General features: G+C 36.5%; 1 protein-coding gene across 1 annotated transcript; it reads left to right on the top strand.

The window, feature by feature from the left end:
- The first annotated feature begins 3423 nt into the window (after positions 1-3423).
- Positions 3424-14551, top strand: LOC104594721 (protein TONNEAU 1a-like). Its single transcript, XM_010255158.3, has 8 exons — positions 3424-3646; positions 4859-4991; positions 6991-7079; positions 7203-7325; positions 12770-12909; positions 13031-13056; positions 13141-13297; positions 14283-14551. Exons 1-8 carry the CDS (start codon positions 3560-3562, stop codon positions 14332-14334), a joined length of 807 nt encoding a protein of 268 aa, XP_010253460.1. The 5' UTR covers positions 3424-3559; the 3' UTR covers positions 14335-14551.
- Positions 14552-14828: the final 277 nt, after the last annotated feature.

The following is a 14828-nucleotide window of genomic DNA, read 5'->3' as shown; positions in this document are numbered from 1 at the left end:
GAAGGCTAAGAGTGCAGATAGCGCGTTCTCACTGTACTTGAGAGATTAAAGGTTTATGGAAGCCGTTTCTCTTATGCCCTGAGGGCTTTTATAGAGACACTCACATCAGGTCAGGCATAACCGCCACTGGGCTCCTGCCACAGCCGTTACCTGCCAGGGCTACGCAGGTGGCCGTTGTGGCGTACGTCTCGCTCAGGTGAGTGACACGTTTCCAAAGTGGCAGGCATGCCTTTGCCTGCTGAAAGACGTGGACGCAGACTGCCGAAAGGACTAGGACTGCGCCGTTAGTAAGGGATATGGCGCAGTCTGACCGGTACGGTTTGTCAGTCATAAGCTTCCTGGAGAGTGCTCGTGCGGCTCAATCGCAAGCTATTTTGTAGCGAGCTTGGAACACTCCAGGATTACCCTTAGTGGAATTGGTCATCGGAATGACTTGTCTGCTTGGGAGCTCGGACGAGCTAATAGCTTTAGCTCGCGAGCTAAAGTTGCCTCGGAGTATCTCTTCAAAGGTAGCTCGGGGAGCCTGGGTTCGCGACACGGCGAAATCCTTTCGCGAGCTACAACGTAGCGAGCTGCTTTGTCGGCCCGTCACTTGGTCGTACCAGGTTACAACGCTGAGCTGTCGCTTGTGCTGATTCAGTGTCCATGTGTCACCGTTCCATAGGTGGGGTCAAATCACCCTCCATCATATATAATGTGTATTTATTAATTTATAATATAAAATACATATAATATACATAAATATATAAAAATATATATACAAAAACATGTATATCAGTCGGTTCGATTAATCGCCGACTTTTTAAATTGGTTAACTGAAACTGAATTGTTGCCTTCGGTTTTTTAAAATCATAGAACCAAAACCGAACCGGCCGGTTCGGTTAACCAATTTTTCAGGTTCGGTTTTGGTCGGTTTTTCCGGTTTTTTTTTTTTTTGCTCACCCCTATAGTCAGCTTTAGCTGACCAACTCCCCAACCTGACCATGTCAATTTGTTGGCCAAATAGCCTACGACCAGTTCGAACCAACTCATGAACAATCATAATTTTAACTAAATTAATAGTTTTATCTCCAATAAATAACAATAATTTAATCTCCAATAATTATTAAAAATTTATAGCGAAAACACGTAATTATTGAAAATATATTGATAATGAAAAATACAATAAGTACTAAAAATATACTAACTTAGTAAATAGATAGTATAATCTCAAATAATAGTTTAATATCTAATAAATATTAATTAATCAATAAGTTATAACAAAAATACAATAAGTACAATAAATTAAATTTAAAAAATTCAATAATAGTAGTTTAGTCTCCAATAATTATTGAAAGTTTTCTATTAAATAACAAAAAAATATATATATAATCATTGAAAATACATTTATCACAAAAAACTATAAATAATTATTAAAATACAATAAATATTAATTTTAGTATATATAATTATATAATAAATACAGATTAAGAGTTTAAATTTATTATTAATAAATGTTAATGTTTTTGAAAGTTAGTTTCTTGAATTATTACTTGATATAAGTGAAATTAGTTATTTACAATATTATATAAAAATATTAAATTATTATTAATTTCAATATTATGTTATAATTATTTTTCTACTTTCAAGAATTTTTTAAATTTATTACACAATTTTGTTGTTTTAACTATTTAAAATCTAGTTATGATAACTATTTAAATAATCTATAAAATATTAAAATTTTGTTGTTATTTGAATTTTATTTATTTAAATCTATTACATATTATTAAATATTTGAAAATTATTTAAATTAATAATCCGAAAAATATAATTTAAATTGTTAGTACATAATTTTGTGATATATTTTGTAAAAATATATATATTTTTATTTTTAATAAATATTTTAAAGTTATTGTGTAATTTCGTTAGAATATTTAAATAATTCTTATATTTTTTAATCCAAACTTTATTTAGATAGATATAGATAAAAAGTAGGGGAGAGGATAAATAGGAATTAGAGATAATTTAGGAGAGAAACTCTCTACTAAATTAAAGATAATTTTGGAGATAAATACGAATTATAGATAATTTAGAAGATAAATAGGAATTAGTGATAATTTTGGAGAAAGTGGGGGAGGTAGTTTTGGAGAAATTTTAGGAGAAGAGATTATTTAGGTTTTGGAAAAGTGCATCTCATTGGTTGTTTAATCTAATCAAGATAAGAAATGATTATTATTTTATATTTTTAAAAATAAAAGAAAATACAAAAAATAGATAAATAGCTTCTCTCAAAAGAGAGCTATGTTGACATGGCAGGAGCAATTTTAATATATATATAGAGAGAGAGAGAGAGAGAGAGAGAGAGATGCCATAGAGGAATTTGTATGAAAGAGTTTCAGAAAGCTCTAGGCTCTAAACAATGTTGAACCTATCGATTAGGCTTTGGGCTCTCTAGAAATCCATTGAATAGCTCCAGTAAATAAATGGGAAATGACTGTTCAACCCACACCATAATTCTTAACCCCATCGTATAGGTGGGATGAATTTTGACTATGTATCGATAGGGGCAGCAACAAGCCGAGCTTTTCACGAGTTGTTCGAGCTCGGCTTGGTTTCAACCAAGTTTGAGTTTGAACTTGAGCCTAATTAATTAGCTCGATTATGAAGCGAGCTGAGCTCGAGCCTAATGGAGCTCGACTCGTAAGCCGGCTTGATTATATACATATATATATATAATAAAAAATATTATAATTATTAATTATTATAAATCTTATTTTTTTAAATATCAAATAAAAAGTATTTTTATATATAATTTTTATTTTTATAAAATATTTTTTCTCAAAATCAAACTCGAGCTGAGCCTAACATAGCTTGAACTTATAAATTTTTTATCCGAGCCGAACTAAAGCTCAAAGTTCTGGCTTGAACCGAGCTAGAGCCTATAGACCCTTATCTTTCAATGCCAAATTCATGAATAGGATGCGGTTTATTGAGGACCGACTAATAGAGTACGGGGGTTGTAATTTCAGATTTTTCACGTGGAGTGCAATATACTTCAATAAAAATTCTTAGCCACACGTACGGGAGATGTTTACGGTGTACGATCAGGACATGCTGTTAGGTCGGTGTGAGACGCGTTTTACGAGGAGCAGATCCGGTTGACCACTGAAAGGCGGGATTCGATCCCTTGTCTCTGTTACAAACAGCCGGAGACCTCACTAGCTAGCTAGCCGGCAGGCATATTTGCGCATGCGGTCTATCCAATGGCTCGTGTCGGGAACCCAACAACATGGTCCAATGCATGATCGGTGCCTAGCCAACGGCCAACGGGGTCAGACCAACATCCACCGACTCACAATTCACAATTCACAAATCACCATCCATCTTTCCTTCACAGAGGCACAAATCACCAAAATATTAACTTTCCTTTTCAAATCCCTTCCAGCTGGCTTCTGTTAAATAAAACCCCTCTCTTCCGTCGTCACTCCACTTGCCGTGGCATTTCCCTCGTACCAGTCCGAAGAACGGAAGGGCTTCTGGTGCGTGGAAACCACACAGAAGCAAGCCAACAAGCTAAGAAATGGACGACTACACCAGGGAGATGATGGATCTCAAAACACTTGTCACTCGAACCCTAGAGAAGAAAGGTGTTCTCGCCAAGATCAGAGTATCTTCGAAAACCCCTTTTAGTATCCGCTTTATTTATTTGTGTTATCAATTCTGCTTGTTCCTCATTTTCTTTATTTTGTTTCTTCTTGCTTCCGTCCAAGATCTTCTGATGTTCGGCAGTTATTTGAAGGCTTGACGGGTGAAAAGAGGGGAGGGTTTGCTTTAGATGGAATTATACTAGGAAGCTTAGGTGGCTGAGTCAATGGATAGTTGGTCTAGGGTTTTTTCTACCCATACATTGCGATCTTATTCTGGTTGCAAGGGTTAAGAATACTGAACGGGATTCTTTCAAGATTGCAACAATGAAAAGTTAGGTTATTATTTTTGACGTTGGGCGAGTTTACAGGAACGCTTTCTCACGACGGGAATTTATGGCAATTGTATTTGTCATTGCAAATTCATGGTGAGAGCATGCAAGTGTAGATTGGGTTAGTATGGGAATGACAAGAGTCGTTGAACATAAAAAATGCCTTATCGACTTGTTTTATTTCTTTCCTTCTTTTCTTCCTTCCTCGTTTTAGTTCCCGCTTCACCTTCTTGGTGGGTTTTGGTCTAGTGATTCATAAACAGAAGAGTGTAGAATCTTTTTGAAAAGAAGTAAATGTTTCTTTAATAAAAAAGCTCGAATCCAAGAATTTCTGCTTTCGAAACCTAATTGAAATGTATGTATGGAAATGGAAAATCTGTGATGTCAAATACTCAAAGAGAGAACTCAAAAAAGGATTGTGCACAGGAGAACCAAAAGGTTTATAATAAAATGTTCATGCTTAATAAAAGAAGAATTTAAGTTTTATTAGAAATGTTGTTTTCATTGATTATGAATATAGTATACCTTTTGAATTCCCTTACGCTGTTCTCAGTTGATATTAGCATAGACTTACTGTCTAATAGAAGGACATATGAATAACAGTAAATGAAATAAAGTATGCTTATTCTTTATTATTCTCATTAAGAAATTCCATACAATTTTGAACTTGACTAAATTAAGAATTGGTTTTTGGTAGAAGTATTACATTGCTGTTTAGAAAAATTTCCTGTTTTACTTCAAGCAGGCTTACTTATTAAATAACTCATGTAAACCTGTTGCTATGAATGGGCATCTCTGTTTTCCCTCTTTCATTGTCATGTTTTATATTTCTCAATCTCATGACGAATAGTTGTTGAAGACCCTCCTGTTCTGGATTTTAGTTTCATCTGACTTTTTTTATAGGCTGAGCTTAGGGCTAGTGTATTTGAGGCCATTGAAGAGGAAGATCGGGCAGTTGAAAATGAAGATGGTGTCCCACCTGCATTACTGGGTAGCTGCAATGACCGTGCAAAGCAACTTCATGCATCTCCTTCAGGTTCCTTCATAAGATCTATTCTGTACATAAAATTATCTGCTTGTTTTCAATTCAAATATTCATAAGTTGCTAGATATTGATTTTGGAAGACTCTGTATTGTTTGAATCTTGAACCATTCAGATCTGGACACTTGATTTTTTTTTTTGCATGCCTATGGAGGCACTGTTTCCCCCCTGTTTTTAATAGGAGGATATTATGCTAGAATATGATACATTCATATTTGTTCTTGTCACTAGATTTCTCTGGTTGGTGATAATGACTAGAACAAATATTACTATTTCATTGGTTCTTGCTATGCATATTTTCATCGATAAAAAGAAATAATTTTCATTAAAAATAAAAGGAGACAGAATACAACTGAGCGGTGAAAAGATATCACATCCAAAAAACAAAATAACTGATCCAAACCTTACCCACACGGCCACACCAAATGAAACTCGATCTATGAGCAAGGTTCAAAGTATCGATATACCTTTGTCTCTGTGTATCAGCAGAGGTGTATCGGTACTTGAAAGTTAAAACCATGCGCCTTTGTATTTTTGTTTTATTTATTTTTTATTTATTTTGTGTAAAACATAAAATACTTTGAACCTTGCCTATGAGGCTATGACCAGAACACTTGAAATGATTACCTCTCAACTAACCTCCAAAAAATTATAGTCCTCCATGTTTTATTCACTCCATTACCCAACTTCTACCTATCCTACAAGCAGCTAACATTGAATCAGTATTACATCAGTCCTATTACTCTCCAGTCATCTCCCAAGTAGGCATGGTTTCTCACTCCATTTGACATATACTTAAACCTATACCTTATTCCTCCTTATATTTGCATACCATCTTCCATTTTGTGAATTAGTCATAGTCCCCATTTGTTTTTGTAGGTCCATGGCATTTTTCATCTTCTTTATCACCTTTGTGGAAGCTTTAGTATGTATATTAATTGGTAAAGGTGTATCTAATGAATGATCTCACTCTCCAGAGAGATTTATATATGTAATAAATCTTTGGATGACAGTTGGGTTGTAATTCTTGAGGCTTCTTTTGTGTTGGATTTCCTCATAAAGGGAGACCACGACACGATATTTCAAAGGCCAACCTGATCTCTTACAGGCTTTCCCCTAGGATGGAAATGTAGAATTCCATCACTACTACCACTGCCTCCTCTTCCTCCTCCTTAGGGGTGATCATTTTCCGCCTGGCCTGACCCGACAATTCTGGGCTTGGGACTAGGCTTGTGTTCAGGGTCTTCAGACCTGGCCTGGGCCTGGGCCTGGGCCTGGGCCTGGGCCCAATACTTCAGGTCTGCCCTGTTCCTGCACATATTCATATACATGTTATTTATACATAATTATGTATTTATATATAATATTTTATATTATATAATGCCTAAAACAAATTTTGTATACATAAATATAAATTCTTATATACATTTAATATTTTATACATAAAAGTTATAGGATTGGAATCAGGCTGAACCTGAACCCTTATTGTAGGTGCAAAACCCAGCTCAGGACCGGGCTGGCCCAGCCCATAATCACCCCTATGATAAGGGTGTCTTCTTTCATGATTATTAAAAAAAAATGAAAACAGGTATTAGAAGGGACACAAACATTAAACCTCCACAGCTTTAGGGGCAAGGCCCACTAATATCTCTAATGGAGGCAAATTAAGACGGCGGGATGATAATGTATTGAGAATCATTCAAGGACTTTTTAACATTTCTTGTCAATTAGCAGCCTAATTTCTTGATATTTCAAAAACATAATGGTGTCATCTGCAACGTGTCAGAGGATTGCATCTTGGATGACAACATAGGATTTTAAAATGTACCTTCATTGTCTTTCTAAATATTTGAGTTTGTACTTGTATCTATTTATATATGATGCTAAAATAGTTACACTTTCTTTTGTTTTATTTCCGTCCATAACTTTCATTTTATTGATCTAACTTTGATATTTTTTTTATCAATGTTTGAACTTTGATATCTACATGCAGGAAGGCTACTAACAGCACTTATATGTGAATACCTGGACTGGGCACAACTGGGTCACACTCTAAAAGTTTATCTGCCTGAATGTAATATGGTAATCATATAATTCTTTGTATTTCAAATAACATATTAATTTTCAGGTCTCACTTGAGACGTGTTATTTTTTTGTGACATTTTATATCTTGTTTATACATTCTTTTTTCTTTGTTTTTTGCAGCAAAAGGGTTTTTGGAAAGCTGAGTTGAAGGATTTTTGTAGCAAGAATGGATATGATTTTAACAGGAATGGAGAGAATGGCCCTTTACTTCTCGATGTTCTTGAGGGGTACTTGAAGTATGAGGTTTGATACTAGATGTCATCCTTAATACTTGGTCTTCTACCATGGATTTAGACATTGTACATGAGAAGAAAAATAATAGTTACAATATGGTCCTGTTAGTGTGTAAATCATTCACTTCTGATTGCCTTAGCATTTTGGCTTTCTAAAACTCAAGTCAATTCAACTCTGCCTTAACTCTAACTATTTGAAGTTTGCCTCATGACATTTGTCCCTCCCATTTGCTTTATCAAGGGCCATGTTTTCTGTTAAACTTTTTCTCATTGCAGGAAGTGTCTCACATGATTCATACTCATATTGGATAGGCTAAAAGTTTTTATTTGACTGTTAAACTGTTAACCATACACAATTCTTGTACTTTATCTGGGCTTAGGACTGGCAGACAAGCTACCATTGGTGAATGGATGAGTGGTCTAAAGCTATCCCCCCTGTGGACAACTTGACCTAACCTGAACCCGGCTCTTCTATTACTAATATACACATGTATTATACCATTATAGTCCTGCTACATATTATCATAATTCAATTATCCTAACTCTTAAGCTCTAACCCTAACGAGTGTCATTAGTGATTTTTGCTCCATAATTTTATGTTTTATAATTGCTGATTTCATGTTTTTGACTTTCAATAGGAGATCTATCATAATTCTTAAGTCATAATATATTCTAATCATTAAAAACATTCTTTTTTTTCACTTTTGTACAAAAAAGAATTGATAAAAAAAATCAAACAAGCAAATGCCAATAAAAAATATGGTAAATATATGGTAATTAAAGTTGAGTTTAGGTCTCTTACTCAAAGACCAAGGGAATTTGAGAGATTTTAAGAGGATGTGAGCCCAACCCAACCACAAGTCAACTTTGGGTTGGGTTTTGTTGGGTTAGGGTTGAGGGTAGGTTGGATTAGCCTTAAGTTTGGGGTTCAGAGTCTCAGGTTGTGCTAGGGTATGGTATTAGGCTGAATTTGACCTTCCTAAGGTGTACATTGAATTTACCAAAATACCCCTAATGCTTATAAAATTAGACTTTGTTGTTCTAAGGCTAGTGATGGAAGTTTTCCTCATCCCTGTCAAGTACTTGGCCTCCTTGATCTGGCGGGGACGGGGATGGAGTCTGTCTTGGTTGGGATAGGGGCGGGGATGGGGATAAATAAGGATACCAGATTGGGGATGGGGACAGGGAGTGAAGTCCTTGCTCCAACCTAACCTCGATTCTATATTAAGTATGTGTACATATATTATATTAAATGCATAATATTATTTATATTATATACCAAAATATGTTTAAAATATTATTTACATTTTAAATTTTCCTTTATTTTAAATAAATATTTTTTCAAAAACAAACTTCTAATTAAAAATTCATTGATTCAGGTTCCCAATGGGGAACCCGTCTTCGTAAGGGACTAGGGATGGATGCTAAATTTTTTTCCCGACTGGGATCGGGGTTGGGGATGAAGATTAATTTAAAACTCGGGGTTGGGGATGGGGAGTATGATCCCTGCCCCGAACCCACCCCGTTGCCATTTCCATGCACGGCATATGAATTTATGCAATATGGTTTGAATTTTATGTAAAGGATAATTGATAGTTCATGTGTTTTCTACATGTTTCAATCACACAATCGGAAATTTTGATGTTTATTCATGTTTTGCTTGTATATAATAGAAAATTAGATGCAAGTTTCGGACCCTGCCTGTCCAACCCATAAAAATAGGGAGGGCTTGGATTTTGAAAATCCAACCCATTGCGGGTTTTGGGGAGGGTACGGGTTGGGAGGTTTGGAGACAGTGAGGGTTTAGAAGACTAGAATTTACAAAACCCTCCCTGAACTCACCTTGTTGCAATTCCTACCTTGGTCGATTGCCTTTTCATCACTCTAGTCGAGATCTGTTGGGCACCGGTTGAAGCAATTTGTTCCGCTTTCTATTGGGTGCCATGACTAGCTTTTCTAGAGTCTCTCTATACCTTGTCTAGGGTGGTTGCCTGGTTGACTCCTTGCTAGCCCATTAGCGAAGCTGTTGACTAATCTTTGTACCCATTTAATGTCATCTAATTTAATTTCTATAGCTCTAGTTCACTTTGCTACTTTTCATTAGCCAGCTGGTATTTACTTTAGAATCACCTCAACTTCAATCTGTCAACTCCAACTTCCTTAGCATTTTTCTCCCCAAACACTGTTGCCAATAGCTCTGCCTGGATGGAATCTCCTTCCCCTGTTGGACTTGAATACGTTGCAAGTAATCTCCCATTCTCATCTCCTATTACTCCCCCAATTCTAGATGGTTTTGGGTTGCCTACAACAGTGTCAGAATCTGCTTGGAAAACCACACATGTTATTGTTTGAACCAATCACCATCAAAACAGTATTTATCCAAGATTTTTGCTCAAACAGGGAAACCACTTGAAGATCACCTACTTGCTCAAAAACACTTTCAGAGTACATGCTAGCATATTTCTTTTGATCAATAACAGTGATTTCATTAAATGATTGAGGAGTGAAAATGCATAGGAGTTAAAGTACATGCTAGCTAGCATATGATAACCCTAGTACTGTAATGTAATTCTTGATGTTGTTTGGGGTCAACACTCTTTGTGTAAGATGTTTGTTTGATATCCTTGATGAAAGTTACCGTTTCCAATAAAAAACCCTAGTATACTGGGGATTTCCAATTCAATCAGGATACTGCAAGACAAGCCCTAGGAAACTTTCCTTTGAGTCCTAGTGCCACAAGGACTCTTCCAATATCCTAGAGTCATCTCAGAACATAATACTAGAATCCTAGTGCAACTTGGACTCCTCTCTAGGAATTCCAGTTCAACTAGGAGTTCTCTCATATTTATCTCCGTGGCGTTCCCTTGAGACTAATACAGGAATCCTACCCTCACTGGGATTCCATTGCTAGATTCCTAGTCCAACTGGGATTCCTAGCCATGCAAGTCAACTTATTGGTTGTAGCACTCTCTTGTCTATGGGTTTGGATCCTTTATTGGACATCCTCAAAAGCATAGTATCACTTTTAGCCTCTCAACATACAGAGTATGTTGTAAATACAATCCAATGGTAACCTCATTCATAGTATATCAAAGTGATTGATCATGATGTTACCGTTCTGAGAACTCGTTAGGTCGAAGGGCAAAAAAGTCTTTGCATTTGAGTGATACATTCTATTGGCGCAGCATAGTTTTCAAGACGTCAAGGCGAACCTAGGTGACAGGAGAGCGCTTAGTCACCTGGTTGCCTAGGTGTCGCTTAATGTCAAAAAAAAAAAGGAACAAAAAGGGGATCAACCCCTATTTTCACCATTGCAATAGAAGTAACAGAAGGGCGACATGAAATAAAAACCTCACAAATCATGGACAAGAAGGGGGCGGAGCCCCTGTTTTAGTTCAAAAAATGATGAAGATGAATCTTTTTTCCAAAAAAAGAAAACGAAGGGGCAGACCCCTGTTTTTTGTTCCAGAAGGAGTGTTTTTGTTTAGAAAAAAAGAAAAAAGTGTTCTAGACTTCTAGTCCTCTAATATTTTTTATTCAACGAAGAAGTGGAACTGTGGAAGAGAAAGGAGGAGGGGTGGAGCCCTTGTTTTTGTTCAAAAATTTATATAAAAACTTATTGTCTTATGAAGTAAATAAAAATAATGATTCAGTACATCATGTCTATGCTTTTATAGACTTAGAATATTACAAAATATTAAATATACAAAACTTAAAATAGGTTATATATCATATCATATCATATCATATGGTGTTTGGGCGATGCGAGACCCAAAAAGCGTCTACAAGCCTAGGCGTCGCCTTGACAACTATTTGGCAGTGACAGATAAATCTTGTGATGGATCAAACTCAATTGGATTAGCATGGTTTCCACTTTCCACAACGAATTAAATTTCGGATGGGCTGAGATTTTGAATGTGTTTTTAGATCAATTGGGGAAGGGGGTGAGATTCATGAGATTGTGAGAATTGGGAGGAAGGTGAAAGATAGGAGTCAGTTTTCGCTGAGGAAGAGTGAAGGAAGATGTGGGTTTCGATGCAGGTGAGAGGGTGAGGATTGGATGTCCATGGCTGCTCTATGTTGGTTCCCAGGCTCAGCTGGTTTGTTCTAGTGCTTGCTTCTTGTATTGGTTGCTGGTTTTTGCTGTTTTCTTTTGGGCTGGTTGGGGTGTTAGTTGTTTGGGGGCCTTTTGTTTGGGATTTGGATGCCTGTAGTTTATTAGCTCTTTGTGTGTTCTCTCAACACCGTCCTAGGTTGTAATTGTTTTTTTTCTTTTTTAATAAAATTTCTTTTTACTAATAAAAAAAGTCTGTTCCTATCAGACTTGCTGGTACATGAATCCTTGGAATTTATCTGCTAATGTTGAACATGTTGAAAGTTATGCTGGTTAGAAAAGGAGTAGTGCTACCAGATGTAACCTGTATGTTGTGTGGGAGGGGGGAAGTAACTTCAAACCACCTGTTTCTTCATTGTGAATTTTCTTCAACAATCTGGGCCCACTTTCTCAAGGCAATTCACTGCTCTACCTGCTTGCCTAATTCAGTAAAGGCCCTGTTAGAAGGTTGGAAAGTTCGGGGGGGGGGGTCATGAATGGAAAGGGAAGGATTCTGTGGAAAGCAATTCCTCTAGCAGTGCTGTGGTCGATTTGGAGGGAAAGAAACAGAAGGATTTTTTTATCAGAAGCAGCTTCAGGTTGAAAGGGTGATAAATTTAATTGTTGATGATCTCAGAGGGTGGCTGATCTCCAACTTGCTATTCAAGGGGAATATTCTGGCTTCTTGTGTGGCTGTTAATTTTTTTGAGGTTTCTTAAAACTGTCATCAGTTGTACTTTTCTCTGTACAGTGAGCAGTTTGTTTGCTTTCCTATGATTAACAAAACTTTACCTTACCTTTTCAAAAAAAAAAAATGTCAACATCCAGCACTGAAACTCACCTATTCATTATTGGTGGAAAGTTTTTCTTTCTTCCTATTCCTTTTTCCTTTTTGATAAATACTCTTTTTTGTCATTTATTTATAACAAATGACATAAGATTATAAAGGATGATGGCAAAAAATTTAGATTTTTAACTCACCCCTTGACTTATGTGGCATAAGATTATAAAGTATGATTATATCTTTTTTATGACTACACCTTCACATTCTTGTTTTAGGTATCTTGTATATGCAATAAATAAACATAATCACAGAACAAAGTCAGGTTCTTAAATGTGTCCAGATGCATGCAATTCTGCTTTGTCATACTTGTAATCAGCATAACAAGTTCTCGGCATTGTAGTTTTTAGCTTGATGTGTATTTCTTTAACATGAGGTGTTTGATTAAACTGCTTTGTCTTCTTTGCACCAAGTGTTTCTTGCATATTAGAAATGTTCAGTATATGTATTTATGCCTTGTTCAATACATTATTAGTTGTTTAGTGGTATGTGTACAGACTTCTGAATCATGTGCCTGCAGAACTTATCTCAAGCAAGGGCTACTGGAAGGAGAATAATTAGTCCAGAAACAGAGTCCTTATCAAATTTAGAGTCCAGGAACATCCGAAGATCCTCATCCTCATCATCATCTGTTGCCGGAGGATTACCACCACTTGTAAGGTAGTGAAGAAGTTTTCCGTTCATAATAATTTCATTTTTATGAACCTGAAAATATTTCTTATTGTTGCTCCTCTCTCTAAATTTCACTCTTATTGATATGTTTCATTCACTTGTATGCTAGGCCAAATCCTGTCTCCCAGACCTCTGGTAAGTAATGGATGATGGAGAATTTTCTTGTTCTGTTGTATTTTGGTTACAAATTGTCTTTCTTGAGGCTTCCTAGTGTTCCAGATCGGAGAATAGGTTCCACTGTGACTGGGTATAGGAAAGATGAATACAACTGGAGATATGATAATGATGATCTTTCCGAGGATGTAATTCGAGCTTCCAGTGCCTTGGAAAATATCCAGTTGGATAGAAAAGCACGGAATCTAACAACATCATGGCGGTATGCCTTTCACAAGCTGTTGTATTCATTCTCTTTCTCTTTTGTTTTATACAAAATTACCTTCATCACCAACTTTTATATTCCTTTTATATAAAGCTTTTCTTTTATTACAAAATAACACGTCTTTCAAATTTTTGTTAATCTTTTAGGCAAATTGCTAATCACCAAAAGGTCCAAAAATCAATTTCTTTTTTAATTGGGTGAGTGATTGTCTGTGTCGGGTCTTGACAGGGGGGCATCATGTTCAACTGTCCTTCAACATACAAAACTATTAAAATCTGGCAAACCCCTTTACATGGCATATTGGAAACCAAAAATACGATATGATACACCATGAAACACCGATACCTCGAACCTTATTTGCCTATCATATGATACTTTGAATTTGAAGTTTGAACCTTGTTTGTACCTCATATGTGTGCATCCTACCTTGACTGGAAGATGAGGGCCCACCTAACTGGAAAAATGTTAATGCACGTGTGTTCAACTATGTCCTTGCCGTATCCAGGTAAAATAGATTCTGAGAATCTGATTCCCAATAAAACCCAGTAACCCTAACTTAGATTGCAGGAACAGGTTCAAGGCAATCTGAACCAGCAAATCCTTTTTTTTTTTTTCTGTGGGGGGAGGGCGTGTGTTTCCTGCCGTCCTATTGGCCATGGTTTCCACTTTCCACAACCAACTAAATTTCGGATGGGCTGAAATTTGGAACGTGTTTTTAGATCAGATCTCGTTTCCACGTGTCATGTTGTCCTCTTTGTTACATGATAACTACTTGGCATATTGGATACGGCAAGGTATCTGCCTGACATGGACATTGCACTCATTCTGAAATGCCAATATTACATGGCATAGAAATTGGGTATGCTTTGACCAATATATTTGGATGGGGGGAAGGTGGAACTGGGAATATGATAGATAGATAGAACAAAGTGAATGGTTGCTCCTTGTTAAAATCTCACTTTTTGTTGGTTCTTCCGTGCAGGCATGCCGGGGATGGAATCACAGATGATGATGGCAAATCAGAACATATCTAGTCAAATGGTTACTGTATTTGTAGTTTCTAAATGTTTGTTTTTATCGAAAAGGTGAAAAAAACCAGGTCATGTATGATTATATTCCGTGATTTTAGTAATTGGTCGAGTTTTCTGTTTCTCTCGTGCTCTTTGTTTCAACGTATAAATGCTTGTGTGAAGCCCCGTTTGATTTCTTCATATAATGTTTGTTAAGATCTCGCTATTGCTGACGTTTTTATCTTCCATTGTTTGGTTACTGTAATTGGTGTTACGATCCTCCAACCCACCTTTCTGAGTTCACATCTACGCCCCACAGTGTCCCACAGCACATCTCCGCCGTGCATTGGGAACATCTCCCGTATCAGTCTTGATGATGTCATCATCGGGAGATGGTTCCAATAGACGGCGGAGATGTACTGTAGGACACTGGGGTGCCCCCCCTTCTGGGGCGCAGATCTGAAGTCTTTCTCATCAGTGTCCGCGCATGAAAAATGTGCACTTTTCAATGTAACGCT

The sequence above is a fragment of the Nelumbo nucifera genome, chromosome 2 (genome assembly GCF_055504915.1).
Source record: "Nelumbo nucifera cultivar China Antique chromosome 2, China Antique-T2T, whole genome shotgun sequence".
Lineage (NCBI taxonomy): Eukaryota > Viridiplantae > Streptophyta > Magnoliopsida > Proteales > Nelumbonaceae > Nelumbo > Nelumbo nucifera.
Note: the sequence above shows the minus strand (reverse complement) of the source record. Positions and strands in the feature narration are given on the sequence as shown.